The 16509-nt window shown below is 49.4% G+C and overlaps 4 protein-coding genes and 1 non-coding gene across 5 annotated transcripts; 2 read left to right on the top strand and 3 right to left on the bottom strand.

Annotated features, from left to right (window-relative positions):
* Positions 1-618: 618 nt before the first annotated feature.
* Positions 619-690, bottom strand: BO97DRAFT_t162. Its single transcript has one exon. It is a non-coding gene; the product is annotated as a tRNA-Glu (tRNA).
* Positions 691-1125: 435 nt separating this feature from the next.
* BO97DRAFT_406029 (uncharacterized protein) lies at positions 1126-3260 on the bottom strand. The gene is made up of 4 exons (XM_025695324.1): positions 2905-3260; positions 2406-2838; positions 2202-2338; positions 1126-2143 (listed from the first exon to the last, which is right to left on the bottom strand). The coding sequence occupies exons 1-4, from the start codon at positions 3195-3197 to the stop codon at positions 1408-1410; spliced, it is 1599 nt and encodes a 532-aa protein (XP_025550803.1). The 5' UTR covers positions 3198-3260; the 3' UTR covers positions 1126-1407.
* A 190-nt stretch (positions 3261-3450) lies between these two features.
* Positions 3451-11211, bottom strand: tor (putative TOR pathway phosphatidylinositol 3-kinase TorA). Its single transcript, XM_025698394.1, has 4 exons — positions 11014-11211; positions 9998-10949; positions 4232-9935; positions 3451-4170 (listed from the first exon to the last, which is right to left on the bottom strand). The coding sequence occupies exons 1-4, from the start codon at positions 11138-11140 to the stop codon at positions 3781-3783; spliced, it is 7173 nt and encodes a 2390-aa protein (XP_025550802.1). The 5' UTR covers positions 11141-11211; the 3' UTR covers positions 3451-3780.
* A 1577-nt stretch (positions 11212-12788) lies between these two features.
* BO97DRAFT_443708 (SDR family oxidoreductase) lies at positions 12789-14124 on the top strand. The gene is made up of 5 exons (XM_025698393.1): positions 12789-12864; positions 12923-12974; positions 13041-13173; positions 13233-13523; positions 13581-14124. Exons 1-5 carry the CDS (start codon positions 12843-12845, stop codon positions 14085-14087), a joined length of 1005 nt encoding a protein of 334 aa, XP_025550801.1. The 5' UTR covers positions 12789-12842; the 3' UTR covers positions 14088-14124.
* Positions 14125-14859: 735 nt separating this feature from the next.
* Positions 14860-16509, top strand: BO97DRAFT_406026 (mitochondrial 37S ribosomal protein bS1m). The gene has a single exon (XM_025695323.1). The coding sequence runs from the start codon at positions 14902-14904 to the stop codon at positions 16303-16305; it is 1404 nt and encodes a 467-aa protein (XP_025550800.1). The 5' UTR covers positions 14860-14901; the 3' UTR covers positions 16306-16509.

The following is a 16509-nucleotide window of genomic DNA, read 5'->3' as shown; positions in this document are numbered from 1 at the left end:
ATCCCTTTTGACTAATTTTAGATGACTTGATTTGACTGCTTTAGCCTGATTGACCATGAAAAAAGAATCGCATTCCTAACCACTATTCTCCTTCTTCTACAAACCTATTCTAAGAGCTTATTATTGTAGCACGAAGCTAGTTGGCTTGGAGTAGACAATTACGCCCAACAACAAATACGAACCCCAACCATAAGAACTCCTACTTGTGATGACATTTGAAGCTCAAAACATACCCTCATCTTCGCACTTCAACGAAGACCAGATGAGAACAACAACCAGACCAATCGCTCGCTAGAGTTTCTGCTGTTCAGTAATGGAAACTGTGTGTATGAAGAGAGGGCTTCTCCAAACCTGGCATGGAAAGTACGTAATCTAAGAGGGAAGAATCCCCGCCTCCCCACCCCGACTCGGGGAATCGTTCCCGAAGTTATCTATACCCTTACAGCTCTATAGAAACCGCAAAGGGAAGGAGCGACTTGCTACCTAGGTAGTACCAGGTACGTTCCAAGGCTAGAGCCCGCAGCGCAGAACTCAAAAAAAATGAAATTATCATTCTTTTCTGGTTAGCATACATAGAGTGTCAACGGGAGACGACAAAAAAACAAAGGAAAATTTTTACTCCGATGCGGGGAATCGAACCCCGAGCTGCCGTGTGAAAGACGGCGATGTTAGCCGTTACACCACATCGGAAAGGCTTGAAATTCACTTGCTTACTATACAAAATACCTAGCCATTTGCTTGCTTGAGCATCACCCCGATATTTGCTTCCAAGTTCTGATGTGGTGTCACGGCTAACATCGCGCCCAACACTGGAGATGGAAATTGTTGTGAGAGTCTTTTGGGACATTCTATCTTGTTATTTGAGCACGTAATAGACCTTGGTCGGTCTTGTGGGTGGCACTGCCGTTTCTATCTCGTTTACTCCGGGGCACACATCGTACGGGATAGAGCATAACAATCCTCGGAATATGGGGGTGGGGCTTAATGGAGTCTCGATGGTTCGTTTGAGCCTAATGACTCAACGTGTACAGTACATCGACGCTCAAGGTAAGCTTATCGTTATAGTGGATTAACTTGGTTTAATACTATGTGGCAGCCACGACGTCAATTTATCCGGGAAGGCAATGTGAATGCTAATAGAAAAAGATTCTGGTATCGTCCTTGCAATCTTCTTCGAATCCTACTATTTTTACCCTGATCACATAGCACCCTAGTTAATTACTTCCACTTAGTAGCCCCTATCGCGCCAAGACAACTACCAAACGCGCGACCACTCACTATATCATCATAGAGACAGTGTGTGAATATCGCCATAGAACGTGTGGCAAAACGCATACGAGGTATAATCCAGAGATCGCTGTCGGAAGCCAGATCCGCAGTCAAGAAGACAAAGAGAACCTGCAGCGCCTAAGTCGAAGCATCAATCTCCGTCTTCTTCTGCTTTTTCGCCCTCCGTTTCTCTGCAACCCTCAATGGATCCGCACAACCGTCACCCCTCATCCATGAGAGCGCCTTTCTTATTACCCTCCCTTGGACCGCAGACGGTCGGGCCTCGAGAATGCATCCCATCAGCGCCCAGCTGGCCACAATGATGCACAGTTCCCCATCTTGCCACCCCGTCCACAACCCACGCTTAACGGCCGTCTTCCAGGCCGTAGCTACAGCGGCACGGAAGAAATATAGGAAAAGGCCGCGGTTCGGGCTTAGGAAAGCGAAGGGAAGGCCTGCAAGGGCGCCGCTCAAGAAGAAACGCTTGGTGGGCATGGTGGACCGCGGGAGGACGGAGTTCCAGAGACAGATGCTAGCCCAAGCGGCGCCGACAGAGGTCGAAAGCACGGCGGTAAGCTTCATGACCTTCTGTGATATGTCGTTAAGAGACGTGATCGGGTGGGATGCGATGTTTTTGAGATTACGCAACGATAGCGCGAGAGTGATAGCCGTCAGAAAACGAGCCAGGGGCGGCACGGAGAGAAGGATATGGTGCAAGAAGGCTGTACTGCAGCTGGGCCCGCTGGGATGAAGCAGTGCGCATGACAAGCTTGAGATAGCCGGGTGGGCAGACCCAGTGACCGGTGAGATCGATGTTAATGTCGAAGGCGGCGTCTTCGAACTGCCCGGATGTAGGATTGGTGACACGAAAGATCTGTTGACGTATCAGTACGACGGAGATATAGCAATGCTAGACGACTGGTGTCACCCACGGCCATCGTAAAGCAGATATGTTCGCAAGCGAATCGATGACATCCTCCTTTTCTGGCCACGCAACATTCAAAGGCAGGCTTTCGGGGCGACCACGGATGTAACTTGGGGATAGTTTGAAAATCACCTTTCCGAGAAACTGCACCCTAGAATTAGCGTTTGTGCTATGGGAAAACTATGTAGTTATGTAGCCCGCGTTCACCTACCGAGGGTGTAGCTTCACGATCGAAGATAAATGAGTGGAACAGCTGCGCACAAGCGACTGGCATCAACAGCCAGCTGCCAAACCAGGAAGGCCGATTCTCAAACCAGCCCTTTTCATCCAGTGCGTTGAACAGGTATTCCAAGCTACGAGTGGCCGAATAGATAGCTGCTATGACACGGAATTGGTTCCGTGGGCAGATCCAAAGCGCGAATCCTGCAAAGCTTGCCCCGACGGCGGGTGCAAAGCGCGAAGTCAGCACCTTCGAGACCCGCGGGTTACGATCTCGAAATGGCCGAGCATCGTCTGTGCGGAGATTGACGCGCAGCTTGACGAAGAAGCGATAAAGGAACCGGTGAAGGAGAAGGACAAGTGCGAAGGAGGCGGATATGCGAAGCTTTGGGGAGCGGACGGATAAGGCACGCGGTTCTTTGCTGCTGAAAGCAATGAAGAACTCATGTAAGCGTCGCCATTGTACAATGCAAACAGATGATGGACTGTACCTCGGTATATCACGGCGGATGCGGTTCCTCAAGATGTCGACCAGCTTTGTGAGGGATAGAGAGAGCAAGAAGGCCCGGAGTGAGACCCGCACGGCAGCAGCATTGTGCTTGTTTCTCGAGCGGATGATGATTTCGTATTGGGACGGCGACGGCAGTCTACTCTGGACTGATATGGGCGTGCGCTGGATGGCATAATCGTGGATGCGCTTGTATTCCTTGGCGCTGAGAGAAATACGGAGGATTGTGCGGACCACAGCATGGGATACGGGGTTGGGCGGGGTCTCTGACGCCATTCTTTCACTGGTGGTAGCCGGGACGGTCCCGGTCACATCTTGAGAGATGGAGATGGAGGAGTGCGCAAAGGTAGGTAGTTGAGGCGGAGGAAGGGGATTCCTTCAATTCAGCGTCGGCCGTCACGAGTCGCTCGTGACCTCGGCTAGTCATCAGACACGTGCTGATCCCGCGGCAATGCGACTAAGACAGTATGTGTTCTGTATAAATACAATTTTACTTGGAGGGCGACACGAGAAAATCTAATTCATCATTGACCGTCTATCCCATGAGCCATCCTGACTTGAGCGCCATGTCGCTATGAAATGAAGACATCGAAATGATATTATCGTGAAAGGCAGCTCCCCATAGATCCTAATTCCGTATAGGGATAGGACAAATAGGACAGGGAAAAAGAAGGAGGACAGAAGAGCAAAGAATAATACTACACACAGAAAAGAGCGAAAAGGCAAAACAAGATGGTCGGGTAGGTGAAGGGTAAGTAAAGGAGAAGGAAAATAGTAGTCGTGCCATGCAAAAAAAAACCGTCATCACAATTTGCGCCTCCACGAGAACCAGAAATCCATAAACAGCAGTACAAGATGATCACCAGAAACTACACCAACCAATCCAATGTTGGCAGATGTTCTCCACGCTGGTGGCCTGAGCAAGAAGTTTGTCAACCTGGTCGCTAACATTGAGCTCCTCGTTGGGCCTGAAGTCTCTACCAGTCAACTTCTCCTTAACTCGCGCAAGAACCTGGAGCGCTCGTGCGTTCTGTGCTTCGCGTGCTTCATTAGGAATCCCTTCCTGTGCATCCAGGATACCACCTTCAAGAATTGATGGCCGGCGGTGACGCGAGAAGTTGCTTGGCTGGACGCCATGTTCAAGATTAATATTGGAGACGACAGATTGCCGGCGCTCCGCGGAAAAGGGCATGCGATCGGGAGACTCGCGCACTCCAAGACGCCAGTTGATCAGAGGATCATGAATGAACTGTAAGTAGGCAATTAGATGACTTGCTTCGTCCATATCGGATTGGTGATGAATAACTTACTGCTTCTAGCACCGCCATAAGGGAGTCTTTGTTCTCTCTTAGCACACGCATGACAGCCTCACATGTAATCCGGTAACTTCCTTCAATGTTGCTAACCTCCATGGCGAATGTTAACATGCGGGTAAGCCGGAAAGGCACCCGCTCTGGATACTTCTCTCGGTGCATAGCCACTTCGAAGCAATCACCAAAGTCAATGTGGACCACTCTGCCAGTGACTCGATCGAGAAGGAGGTTGGACGGGTGGCGATCGCCCAAGCCAAGGATATAGCCGACCATAGACATGACGCCAAGAGATCGAGTGTAGTTTGTCCGTCGCTCAAGCCATGCCTCGGAGCTCTTACTTTTGAGCCAAAGAACACGGTAAAGGTCTTTCCCGGTAGTATTGTCCATGGCATACCCAAAGACTTCCACTTTCTGCATGAGGGTAAGATTATCGTAGTCGGGAGCCATCTGAAGCATAATGCGATGTTCGATGTTAAGCAAGATCCGCCGGCTCTCTCGGTATTCTTTGATCAAGGCGTGCAACGTGTCGCTGTTGGATACCCATCCTAACAAACCAGAGCTCTGGGACAGGGGAATGGCAGGGAACCGTTGCACGGACAAATGACGTTTGAAACTCTCGCCATCGTTGTCCAGAAGAGTGTTGACAAGGCCAAATAGTTGCATGACTCTCTCGTCCTGACGAATATCTTCGTGTCCCTTAAGCGCATACATGTAAGAATTTCCGTCGCTGCCCTTAAGTGTCATTCTGCGTGGCCTTTTCTTGGTTTGCAGGACATGTAAGATAGGATCGAAGCTAACGATTCGGATGATTGGTCTACCACTCTGGTAGGTGCCAGGAACGGCAAGGTCAAGATCCACGCAGTCCTTGAGCTTGGGAGAGACATATTTGAGGTCGAGGATGGATAACTGGGGAAGTTGCCGACTAATCTTGCGGAACACGGTGTAGTAGAGATCCCATGCCTGATTCAGATCACCAATCTCCTCAGTCTCGCGGTAAAGCATACAATAATGCTTTGCCTCGGCAAGATCACGACCGAAAGCCTGGGCAAAAGATACCTCACGCAATGTTTCTGCCCCTTTGTCAAGCATGTCATGCAATGGTGCGAGCGTTGCAAACATTCCCTCAACATTGTGATCACCGAAGTAGAGTCGCGAGGCCTCTTCTAAGCCTTCGTGCCAAAGCTCATGCCATAGAACCGCGACTCGAATGAGCTCGTGACTAACGAGATCGGCTTGCTCAACGAGCTTGGCGCTGTGCTGCCGCATATTGTCCATGATATTGCTTGCAGACTGCGAACGCCTTGTAACGTTCGATTTCATCGCAACAGTCAATGGGTAAACCAATGCTTGAGGATGCGTTTTGCCAACCTCAGAGAGCAGTCGATGAACAGCAGACCGTACCCTGATATTGGGTTGATTGATTCGGGCTATAAGCTGGGGGGTAACCGCGAGCCAGGTGTCGATATTGACCGCCGTGAAGCCTTCGACAACGACACTATTCACTTCGGCATCACCGCCATGGGTAAACCAGAGAGTAAGAAGTCGCAGAGTATCCTGAAGGGACGACGTCGACGATAAAGCGATGGATCTAAGGAAACCCCGAATTGCAGGTATGACATGTTCCGTGACAATATGGCCCGGCACCAGCGCCATTGATGTACCATCTCTGCTGGCCTGGCTAGCAATTGTCGTGACAACTTCGAAGTTTGCAAGCGCCCATGAATGCCATGCTTTGTACGAGTCGCGATTGTAGTTTGTAGCGGCGGCATACGCATTAAGCACCTCACGAACATGCTCGGGCCTCCAATCACCTCGTTGCATGGCAGTCTGCCATTCACCCTGCCGTAGGTAGCTCTTGGCTAGAAGCTTCCTGAACTTGGCCACATCGCCGATACGTTCGCGTAGTCCTTGAACATCGGGATGATTCGCATCAGCAATGCCATTGACCCCATTCACCCCGTTCACCCCATTGACTGCGCCGTGATCTGATTGTGACAGTATGAGGGTATTGTACCGAGTAAAGTCTTCTGTGAGACCCGAAGTAAACTCCTTGAGCATCTGTAAAGCTTCACGTTGGCGGCCAGTAGCCCAGTTGAACTTCAGGCGAGCGTAAGTGACTTCTGGGGGAGCAATGACCCGGGTGCCGTTACTGTCAGACACAGTAGTCTCCAGGGATGCAAGAGATCGCTCAGCAAGACCCATGCGGTTGGACTTTCGGCATAGGTTGGCGAATTTTATCCACATTTCGAGATTCTCACGCGGTGATGTGACGAGTGCTCGAACCTTGAGCATGCGTTGCCAGACCTCCACATTCTGCTGGCACCCAAGAAGCCGCTTGTTCCAGGTCTGGCGCATGGATTCCTGCTTTTCAGGGTCACCGATGTTCTGTTTGTAGGTGATGATTTCCTCCAGCTCAGCAAGCATCTGAACGCGCACAACAACATTATAAGCACGGTTGTAAGACTCGCCTAACAACGCGGAAAGTTCCGTGTCGAGGCCATTGCGCGCTTTCTCAATGTACATTGTCGCTTCGTCAAACTGATTTCGGTGAATGGCGAGGATCGCGCCAAAGAAAGAGCGATCCGGAGATTGCTCCTTCATAACGCCCAAATAAGAATCCATCAGTTCCCACTGTCCACGACCCCAGGCAGCAGCAGCGGCTAGAGGTGCTATTGCTCTTCGGTGTTCGAGAGACGCTTGATTCCACTTCTCCTGAGCAAGATCTGAAAGCACCTTCCACTCACCAAGGGCGTGAAGACAACGCATTTTACCCATGGTAACTCCGAAAGAATCAGGATCTATTCTCTCACGTCGTTTGTACGCAGCGAGAGCTTCCTCCCAGCGCTGGAGCTTCTCAAACCAAGTTTCCTTGAGCTCGACGTCTCGATACGCCTGTGCCTTGCGAAGAATCCCAATAGCGGCGTCTGACTGTTGAAGTTGGTTGTTGATGGTGATCAAGGCCTCGACTGCCCCAGAGTTCTGGTCTTGTTCGAATTCCAGCTCCTTATAGTGAAGAGCTTTGGCGAACGCGTGACACTTGGCGGCATACTTGCCCAAGGTCCGGATGTCAATTGGGAGAGCTTTATCATCGTGCTCCATGAACTCGGCCAAGTTCAGGAGGACCTGAAGGATTTCTGGGGGGATATTCGGCGAAGTAAGCGCTCTCTCGATAGATCGGACCAGTTCCTCTTGATACTGATCATACAGCTCGGTCCAGCATGAAACGAAGGCGGCGTTAAACAGGTCCCTTGCTAAAGGCTGATAGATTCCTGCCAAGCTGGCACACGCTCGCAGAGCTGGAGAAGGAGATTCTTTCAGAAGCTCCACGCTGAATCGTCTTATCCATTCCTGCCAATCCTCTCTAGTTGATTTCTGAGAAGCGTCCCAGGCGCTCTTGAGATGTTGCTGGTTGACAAGCATTTTCTTCTGCCCGATTTCTGCATAATTGGCATCGTCTGCAAGCGTTGCATAGTTTTCATCTGGGTTAAGATCCTGTGGGAGAGGGTCACCCTTCTGTAACTTGGTCACCAAGATATGGTAAGTGTTATGGGTGAACTGTTGCGCCTTCAAGACTTTGTTCAAGAGATGTATGTAATGGTTGAAGTCTTGACCGAGCTGGAAGATAAGGGCACAAATACAATCCATGGCAGCCTGCCGCAAGGCGCGGTCGCTACCAGCAACAACCCGTGACAATGAGTGAACCATCAGAGATGCGAAGTCCGAAACATTTACTTGGCGTGATAGCTTTGTCAAAGTGTCGATAGCAGACTTTCGAATACTTGTCGGATTCTGGGTCCGGTCAAAAAGGCGCACAATAGATGGCACAATCAGATGCATGTACTCCTCGCCGCTAGGGCCAAAGATTAAGAAAGTGTGTAGAATCTTCTCAGAAGGTAATCGGCGCGGCGTAGTATCCTTCTCAAAAGTGTCAAGCATTGGCGGGATAAGCCCTGCCAGGTACTTCTTGAATTCTCCTTCCAGGGATTTGGCTATTGCCTCAACCAGGGATAGAATTGTAGCCTGGACTTGATATGAGGCATCCCAGAAGTCACGAACTACTTCAATGATTTCTGGAAGGAAAGCCCGTATATGCTGCCGTACAATATTCACTAAGACTGCCAATTGGTTGAAGTAAGACTCGAGGCGGCTGGAGGGAGACCCTCTGATGACGGAAATAAAGCCGGGGATGATTTGTCCAAGGAAAGGCACGCATTTCAGGCCCAACGTCTTGAAAATTGTGACAATTGCGTCGATAACTGCAGAATGATACTGAGCAAGAGAGTTCTCGCGCAAAATGTTCTGCATCAGTGTGTTGATAACCACGGTCGGATAGTATTCGTCGTTTGATGGCGTGAGGCCTTGCATAATGAGGGCGACATCGGAGACAGCTTGCACCTCGTTTATGTGGTGGATATCTGGAGCAGTTTCGCTTATTTGCTGATATTTGTAAGGATCCAGAGCGCCCAATATTCCCAAGACTTTGATGGTTTCCTTGCGCAGGGACCCAGTCTGTTCCGTCTTGATGATGTTGATCAGTACCGCGAGAAGATGGGAATACTCAAGGTACGGATCGATGACATAGCCAGAATTGCTAGCCAATTGTCCAAGAGTTCGCAAGGCTGCCTCTCGCTTCGCATGAGATGACAGATCCTGCAATGCGTCAAGAATGATTGGCATCAATTGCGGCAAATAGGTCTTCATTTCGCTACCTCCAACACTTGCGAGCTCCCCAACAGCCTTGAGTGTGGTCGAAGCCACACCGGGGTTCGCATCAGTTGCTTTTGGCAGTAATGTTGTGATCATCGGGTCCACGTAAGACCGAATAAGCTTTGTAGCATTCGAAACAAAGAGGCTGATCAGCTGGGCACTTTCTTCTTTTTGCCGAGCAGTGCTTGCAAAGCCGAGACTTGTCAAGAGATTGACCAGCAATTTCCGGAGAGGTGGAAACACATAAGCCGGGTTGACGCTGGAGAGACGACCAATGATACAAATAGCAGCCTCTCTGACGGGAAACACTTCATCGTTGACCGCTAAAAAGAGGCAACGGATATTCTCCGGTCTAGCCAGATGACGGTCAAATTTGCGATCCAAAGACCACAAGACTGTACGCCGGATTTCAGGATCGGGATCTCCCACGCCAACAGTAAGAAGCTTGTCGATAACTTCACTGACAACCTGTATAGAATGGCTACTTGTTTGATTAATGATAGGATCATGGACAAACAATTGGCAGCATGTAAGTGCGGATGCCTTTCGAATCTCGGGGTTGTCATTCTCGACATAGTTGATTGCTACATCACGAACGAATTCATTGAGAATGTGCCCTGAGAAGTCAAAGCTCCCCAACGTGTGAAGTGCAAGGGCGATTTGGGCATCAGAATGAAGTTCCTGTGGTGGAAAATCCCTGGCAAACGAGGGCATCGGTGGCAGCCTGCTCTCAGGACAACCCAACGGCCGGAATGGGGTGCCATAGAGAATTAGACTCAGCATATCCAATAACTTCTCTTGGATTATCGGCTTGATGGGGGGGATGTAGTGAGCCATGTCTACTAGAGCCTGAGTAAGAGACTCGCTTAACCCGCATGCAAAGATAGGATCGAGCAGTGCTTCCATGTATTTGCTGAGTGCCTGTCCCACGGCTAGCGACAACATGCTGATACATTCGAACATCGGCGCTTCATTGACACCAGCTCGGTTACGGCTTGAAGGGGTTAGCAATTGTGAAATTGAGAGCATTGCGCTGGAGTTGGGGCAACATCTTACGCTTTCACTGCAAGGCCTTCTCGGATGTAAACAATGATACCATCGAGGTATTGTGCGATAGCAACGCCGACAGCATTGGCAATCTTCCCAATCGCGATGAATGCAGAGTCTCGTTCCCTATCTCTCTTCAATTGCGCTTGGAGATAAATCATGAATCTATGAAGATAGGTTTCTGTGAAGTCGAGAGGGGCGTATGAGGCAAGAATGGGTATGGTCAAAACGACCTGAGTGCGTATCTTAGGATCCCGGTGGTCTTTGAGACGAAGAACAATCTCGCATGCATTCCGGTAATGCTCGTTCATGAACATGGCACCCTTCAAAAGTAGCTCTTTTAGTACCAGAAGTGATCCATGGATCCAATCCACATTGCTGGATTTGAGACCTAGCAGCGCTTCTTCGTAGATCCGCGCGAACCATAGTTGTCGGACCTGCATATCTCTGGCAGCGATGATCTCAAAGCACTCGCTAACAGCCTTCGCTGCAGTTTCTCGGATAAGCACCTTAGGATCGCGCAGAGCGACCCATATGAGCTCGAATATCTGCGAGACAAAACCATAGAGCAACGTGGGCGAGCCTTTGGCAAGCTCTCGAATAACAAGTACAGCAGCATAGCGCCGGCTTTCCTGTCGTTCAGACTGAAGGGCCTCCAGGGCAGATTGTATTTCACTCTCAACCAGTTCTGCCGTAAGAGCTCCACCGGGCTTGGCCAAACGGCCCAGTGCCCGAGCTGCGTAAACCAGGACCGAATTATCGTTGCTTCGAAGGGCATTGCGAAGATAGCTGGCGAATCGAGTTGTCTTCTGAGCTGCGTCCACACCATCGAAGTCTATTAGGCGATCGAGAGCTAGAAGTCCTCCAATCTTGTCGTGTGCGTCATTGCCGGTGACCACGAGCTGTGCGATGCGCTGGCTAACAGCGTTAAAAAACTCGAGAAACTTCTCGGGAGGCCAGTCTAATACCAAAGAAGAACCAAATATTAGCCTTATATCTTGTGCGACTGACACCGAAGGTGTTACCTCGTGAGATGGCAACGACGTTGTCGTAAAGCTCATAAGCAGCTCGCACTCGCGTTTCCTCGTTCTTAGACTTTAACTCGATGAAGAGTCGTTGAGTGACGTCCGTGATGGGACCTGCTTGCGCCATATTGCGTACCACACCCCAGGGTGGACATTTGAAGTCAGCCTCTAGGGCATGCACGATGACACGGGTTGGACATGGGGTGGAGAGCCGATAATGGGCGGCGTTGAGCGATGCGGGAGGTGAGGTCGACGGCCTCCGGAGCACCGTGCACGGACCACTATGCAGCCTGAGGCTCAGATTATTGATGCCTGGGTTGCGGACTTGGGCACTGTACGGAGCCGTGTCCCAAAAGTTATGGAACAACACTAGTAATATTGAAGGTAAGAATGAGATCAAACTGTACTGATATAGATCATATTTTTCTGAATAGCAGGGATATCGATACTTACGATATATGATTTGTTGATTAGATACTTGATAGTCTTGATTATGATTATTAGCTTACTTTTATTAGCTTGATATATCTGCCTGCATAAGATTAGTAGATTTATACCTGCATAAAGTAATCTCAATACATCATAGAATTTAGCGTTGTTCCATGACTTTTGGGACACGGCTCCGTACGGCGTAGATGATTCATTGAATTGAAGTATCTCGATTAGGTACTTATCAAATTGCTAGGAAAGTGTTACTACTACCACTTTTCCAATCTCACAGGTCATTTCAGGCCATTTCACTGGTGAAGCTCGTCCATGGCTTGCATCCTTACTGTTTTGACTAACCTCTACCATGTTGCCTGATTTCTACCTCATTTTTCCAGTGATTGGCTCGAATGTCTATCGTCTGTTTGGCGAATTTCAGCCTTTGTGGGCCATATAAGCTGTGTAGGGTGCTTGTTCATGGCCAGGGAACATTTGAATCGATGTGCCAAAGAAAATCCGTCTCGCTTTTGTCGAATGTATTACTCGTGGGTGTAATCAATGCTGTGGTCAAACAGAACAAGATTCTTATATGGGTGTAAACATCATAAGATAAGCTCTTTCAATATGTACTACAGTCTAGTATCATACCCCGTATATCTGAGAAAAGAAAAAAGGGCATTTGGGTGTACAAACAAACTAGCAGTGGTATGTTCGCAAGCATCGGTAGCCTTGTACAGTACTTAGTTCTATCTCTCCCAATGTACATACATACCACAATCCAGTGCAGGACAGAACAAAGAGTTGTGAGAAAGGGAGATCGCTGTGTTTGTAGTGTAATAAGTGTATTATCAGGGCAACACAAGACTAAAGCTTTTAAAGGCGAGCCAAGAAGCTGTCCATGGTGTTATATCCTGAGGCCCTACGGCCCTACTCAGAACGATTGTCGACGGGATCACTTGCCTGGTCAGTTTGCCACACGCTGTTATCGCAAGCCTATCCGATAGCGCAATGTCACCTCTAGAATCGGACTTCCTCAGATCTGCCCAGAGGCGCTCAGAGCAAATTAGGTGGACTTAACCTTCATCTAGCGTCCGAAACATGTCATAGGTGGACTTGAGCGGACACTTTTTACTTTGTATGTCATTTTTCGTGATCTATTATCTCTAGTATTTGCAATCAGTGTAAGCGCCTATTGAATTTGTACTCGCATGATATGGCCAATAGTGGATCGCAGTGGGGGGCTTAGTTATACTCGTAGTCCGTCATTTGAGGGGTAATGGTACATCCTCAAGACATTTAAATGGCAAGGGAGTACTGGCATTCCTTTACCCTCTCAAATGAACCGAGAAAGCGATTCTGAGAACTGATCCTTCCATTTTCCCAACGCTATCACTATAGCAGTCATGCCCAAGGTTCTTCTCACTGGTAAGATTCTCCCAATATACGATGCTTGCTTATGCAGAACATTGACATCCAACCATAGGAGGCAGTGGCTTCATTGCTGCTCACATCATCGATAGCCTGTTAGAGCGGGGGTAAGTGCATTACGGCCGACTCTCGATTTGCCTAGATACTTCCAATCTGACCAGCGACTCCTCCAGCTTTGATACTGTTGTTACGGTCCGGTCTTGTGAGAAAGGCCAGAAAATCCTTGATGCTCATCCCAACACGCCAAAGGGGCAGCTCACCTATGTCACTGTCGAAGATGTTGCCTCAGATGGCGCATTTGACGAGGTATGGTCCATTGCTTTGCGAATATTCTGAGAGCATTGCTAAAGCATTTCTCGACCTAGGCTGTTAAATCCAACCCGCCCTTCGACTACGTTTTGCACACTGCATCCCCGTTCCACTTCAACATCTCGGACCCTGTGAGAGACTTTTTAGACCCAGCTGTGAAGGGTACTACTGGTATATTGAAAGCAATCAAGTCCTATGCCCCGACCATCAAACGTGTCGTCATTACCTCATCTTTTGCTGCGATTTTCAATCACAAGTCGCATGCTAAGGTGTACAGTGAAGAGAATTGGAATCCTGTAACCTGGGAGGAGGCTATGGATCCTGCTCAAACGTATAGAGCAAGCAAGGTAGGATGCGCATGACTAGCATTGGATATCCACGCTGAATAACACTGTTGTGTACAGACGTTTGCTGAAAAAGCCGCCTGGGAATTCGTTGAGAAGGAGAAGCCGAATTTTGACCTTGTGACAATCAATCCGCCTCTTGTGCTCGGCCCTGTTGTTCCCTATCTGAATTCTCTAGACGCCATCAACACCTCTAATCAGCGGCTCGCCAGCCTGGCCCAAGGAAAATTCAGAGCTGGTCTGCCTCCCACAGGCACATTCCTATGGGTCGATGTTCATGATGTCGCATTAGCCCATGTTAGGGCTATCGAGGTCCCTGAAGCTGGTGGTCAAAGATTCTTTACCACTGCTGGTTTGTTCTCCAACAAAAATCTTCTAGATGTGGTGCGAGAGTCGTTTCCCGAGCTCGAGGACAAGCTACCTTCGAAGGATACACCTAGTGATCTGCCGCAGGACGTGTACGGCTATGACAACAAGAAGTCAATCGATGTTTTGGGTATTCATTATCGGCCTTTGAAGGAAACGGTTGTTGATACTGTCAAGTCAATACTAAGTGTTTCCGTGTGAAAGTATGCTATGACGCACTAGATACAACTAGCTCCGAACATCGACAAACAATTACATGACAATATCTTCTACTCTCATATCTGCTTCCAACCAACATGGGAAACAATTCATGGCTTACTTTTAACTACAGTCGCTTTGGCTCATGGTAGGGCGATGATACTATATCTTCCCTCCATGTGCCTCGACTGTGCTTGCAATAGCCATTTGCCATCAACGCAAAGGTACCTCATTAATACCTTCTAGCTTCTAGTTGTAGAGCGAACAGAGATGAGACCTTTCGAGGGTAATAGCATCAGGGCGGTGGCCTGCTCTATGAATGACAAGGCGAACAATTACAGTCGAAGTTCTATGACCATGCAAGTTAATCGGTATCACAAGCAGCTAGGATACTTGGACATATGGCAGTGATGCTCCTACCGATCTTACCCACAGCCTGCCGTGTATTTCCACCTAACCCTTGTGTGAATGAAAAGCGGCCTTCATTTTATTCATGGATCCCGAGAGTGGAATAATCGTGGTGGTCGTGTATAAAATGCTGAAATAGTTCAGAAAAGGCCAACGACCTCAGAGAAGTATCAAACAGCTGGCTCCGCCATAATCTTTTTATGAGTAAGGGCTAACACTTGCTTAATGCATATCGATTCGCCCCCTATAGCAGGTAAGTATTCCAAAATTGCACATCGTGTTGTTGTCGCGTGCCGTTCCATCTGCGGCTTGGCACGGCTGCAGTCGAATGTCCATTGCAATCAACTTTTCTCCAGCTTCCTCCGGACGGAGACCACCCGCCAAACGCCTCTATCCTCAAACGCGCGCCATGGCGACGACCAGGCTTTCCCCGGCGGCGAGCTTGCTGCGAAATTCTCGCTTGTTTGCACTTCCGCAGGCATTGACTATACCTCAAGATGTGCACGCTAGTCATGAGTCCAACACCGCAACCGCTCACCATCCTACCCGAGCGGCCATTATCACTCCAGCGTCTTCTCTGGCGAGGGGTGACTGGGGTCTGAAAAGGCCATTACCCGCAAAGTCAACGTCTGCCAAATCGCAACGGCCTATCGTTCGGATAAAGGCCCTTGATACCTTCGAGCATACCACGGATTTCGAATCCGCGTCGGATCATACGGTAACCTTGGAAAAGTTCCAAGACCTCCATCTTCCCATGTCACTTCCGGCAAAGATCAATTATTCGAACAACAATAAGGTTAAACACGTGAGTCCTTTTGAAACTCGCCTGGACAACACCGAGAGAAGTGCAGGCCTCGACGACCCCGCCGCCAAAAAGTTCCGGCATTCTGGGCCATACCTTGCCGATCAGACGGAGGCCGAGTTCCAGGCTTATCTAAAAACTGTGCGCAAGAGCAAGCCGGAGATTATGCAAAAGCTTCGTGAGCATTTTGTTGCGCAGCGAACTGCCGACCGAAGGAAGGAGGCACAGGACAGCGGCAATCACTTCGAGGACCTCGACAAGCCCATCCGTTACACCGAAGCAGAGTTCAAGGACTACGTCAAGTCACTGCGTGCGAGTCCCAAGTCTTTAGGCCCAGTGGTCTTCGAAATCCTAGACATCCCACCACCTCCGGCGGTACCTAGCGACATGATGAAGTCTCAGTACTACCACTCTCCTGCCCTCAGACTGTCTTCTGAGGAATATGCTACGGCCGGACCACCGAAAACGCATCCTTCCGCGGGATTGACTTACACCAGGACGCAGGCCTTGCTCTACAATCATCCAAAGTTCGGACCTCAGACATACCAACGTCCTGTCCAGGCACGTGTCTTGCGCCCGAAGGGCCATTTCAAGGGCAGGAAAGGGAAAGCATATGCTAGTATTGGTGGTATTGTGGTGGATGACATCAATGCCATGGCTTTCGAGGAGTCGAGTCATGGTATCTCACAATTTGACGCGACCATCCCTGGTGGTGCGAAATATTGGGCCAACCCTATCCGGGCCTCGGTCAATATTGAGGGTCGCATCGACTTGACATCTGAGCGCGCTACTCCTAACTCAAGGGCTCCTTACGGCGTTCAAGAGTACCAGAAGCCGAACCGATTTCGTCTGTCCCCTGTCGTCGGACAAAGCGGCCAGCAGCACGTTGTGCCGAGGTTGGATAGAGCGCGTCCCCAATTTGGCACGAGCTCGAAATCGCGCGACCTGGGCACACCGGAGGGAAACACGGAAACTATCGCCCAGGAACTCATGAAGAAGATCTCGTCGTGAATAAGACTTCTTCCGGATAGTGATATTACATCTTCTGTTTTGATGGGCCAGTTTGTTTTCGCAGTCAGGAAGGCTTCATGGTCTGTATGATTAGATTGTTGGTTGGTGAAGGTCGAGCTACTCCTTTTTTCGTTTTTGTCTTTCCCTGTAATATAACCCGCTCGCAATCTATACAAAGCAGTGGTACGTACTTACAATCCAGGT

The sequence above is a fragment of the Aspergillus homomorphus genome, assembly GCF_003184865.1.
Source record: "Aspergillus homomorphus CBS 101889 unplaced genomic scaffold BO97scaffold_21, whole genome shotgun sequence".
Taxonomy (NCBI): domain Eukaryota; kingdom Fungi; phylum Ascomycota; class Eurotiomycetes; order Eurotiales; family Aspergillaceae; genus Aspergillus; species Aspergillus homomorphus.
This window is presented reverse-complemented; position numbering and strand designations above follow the sequence as displayed.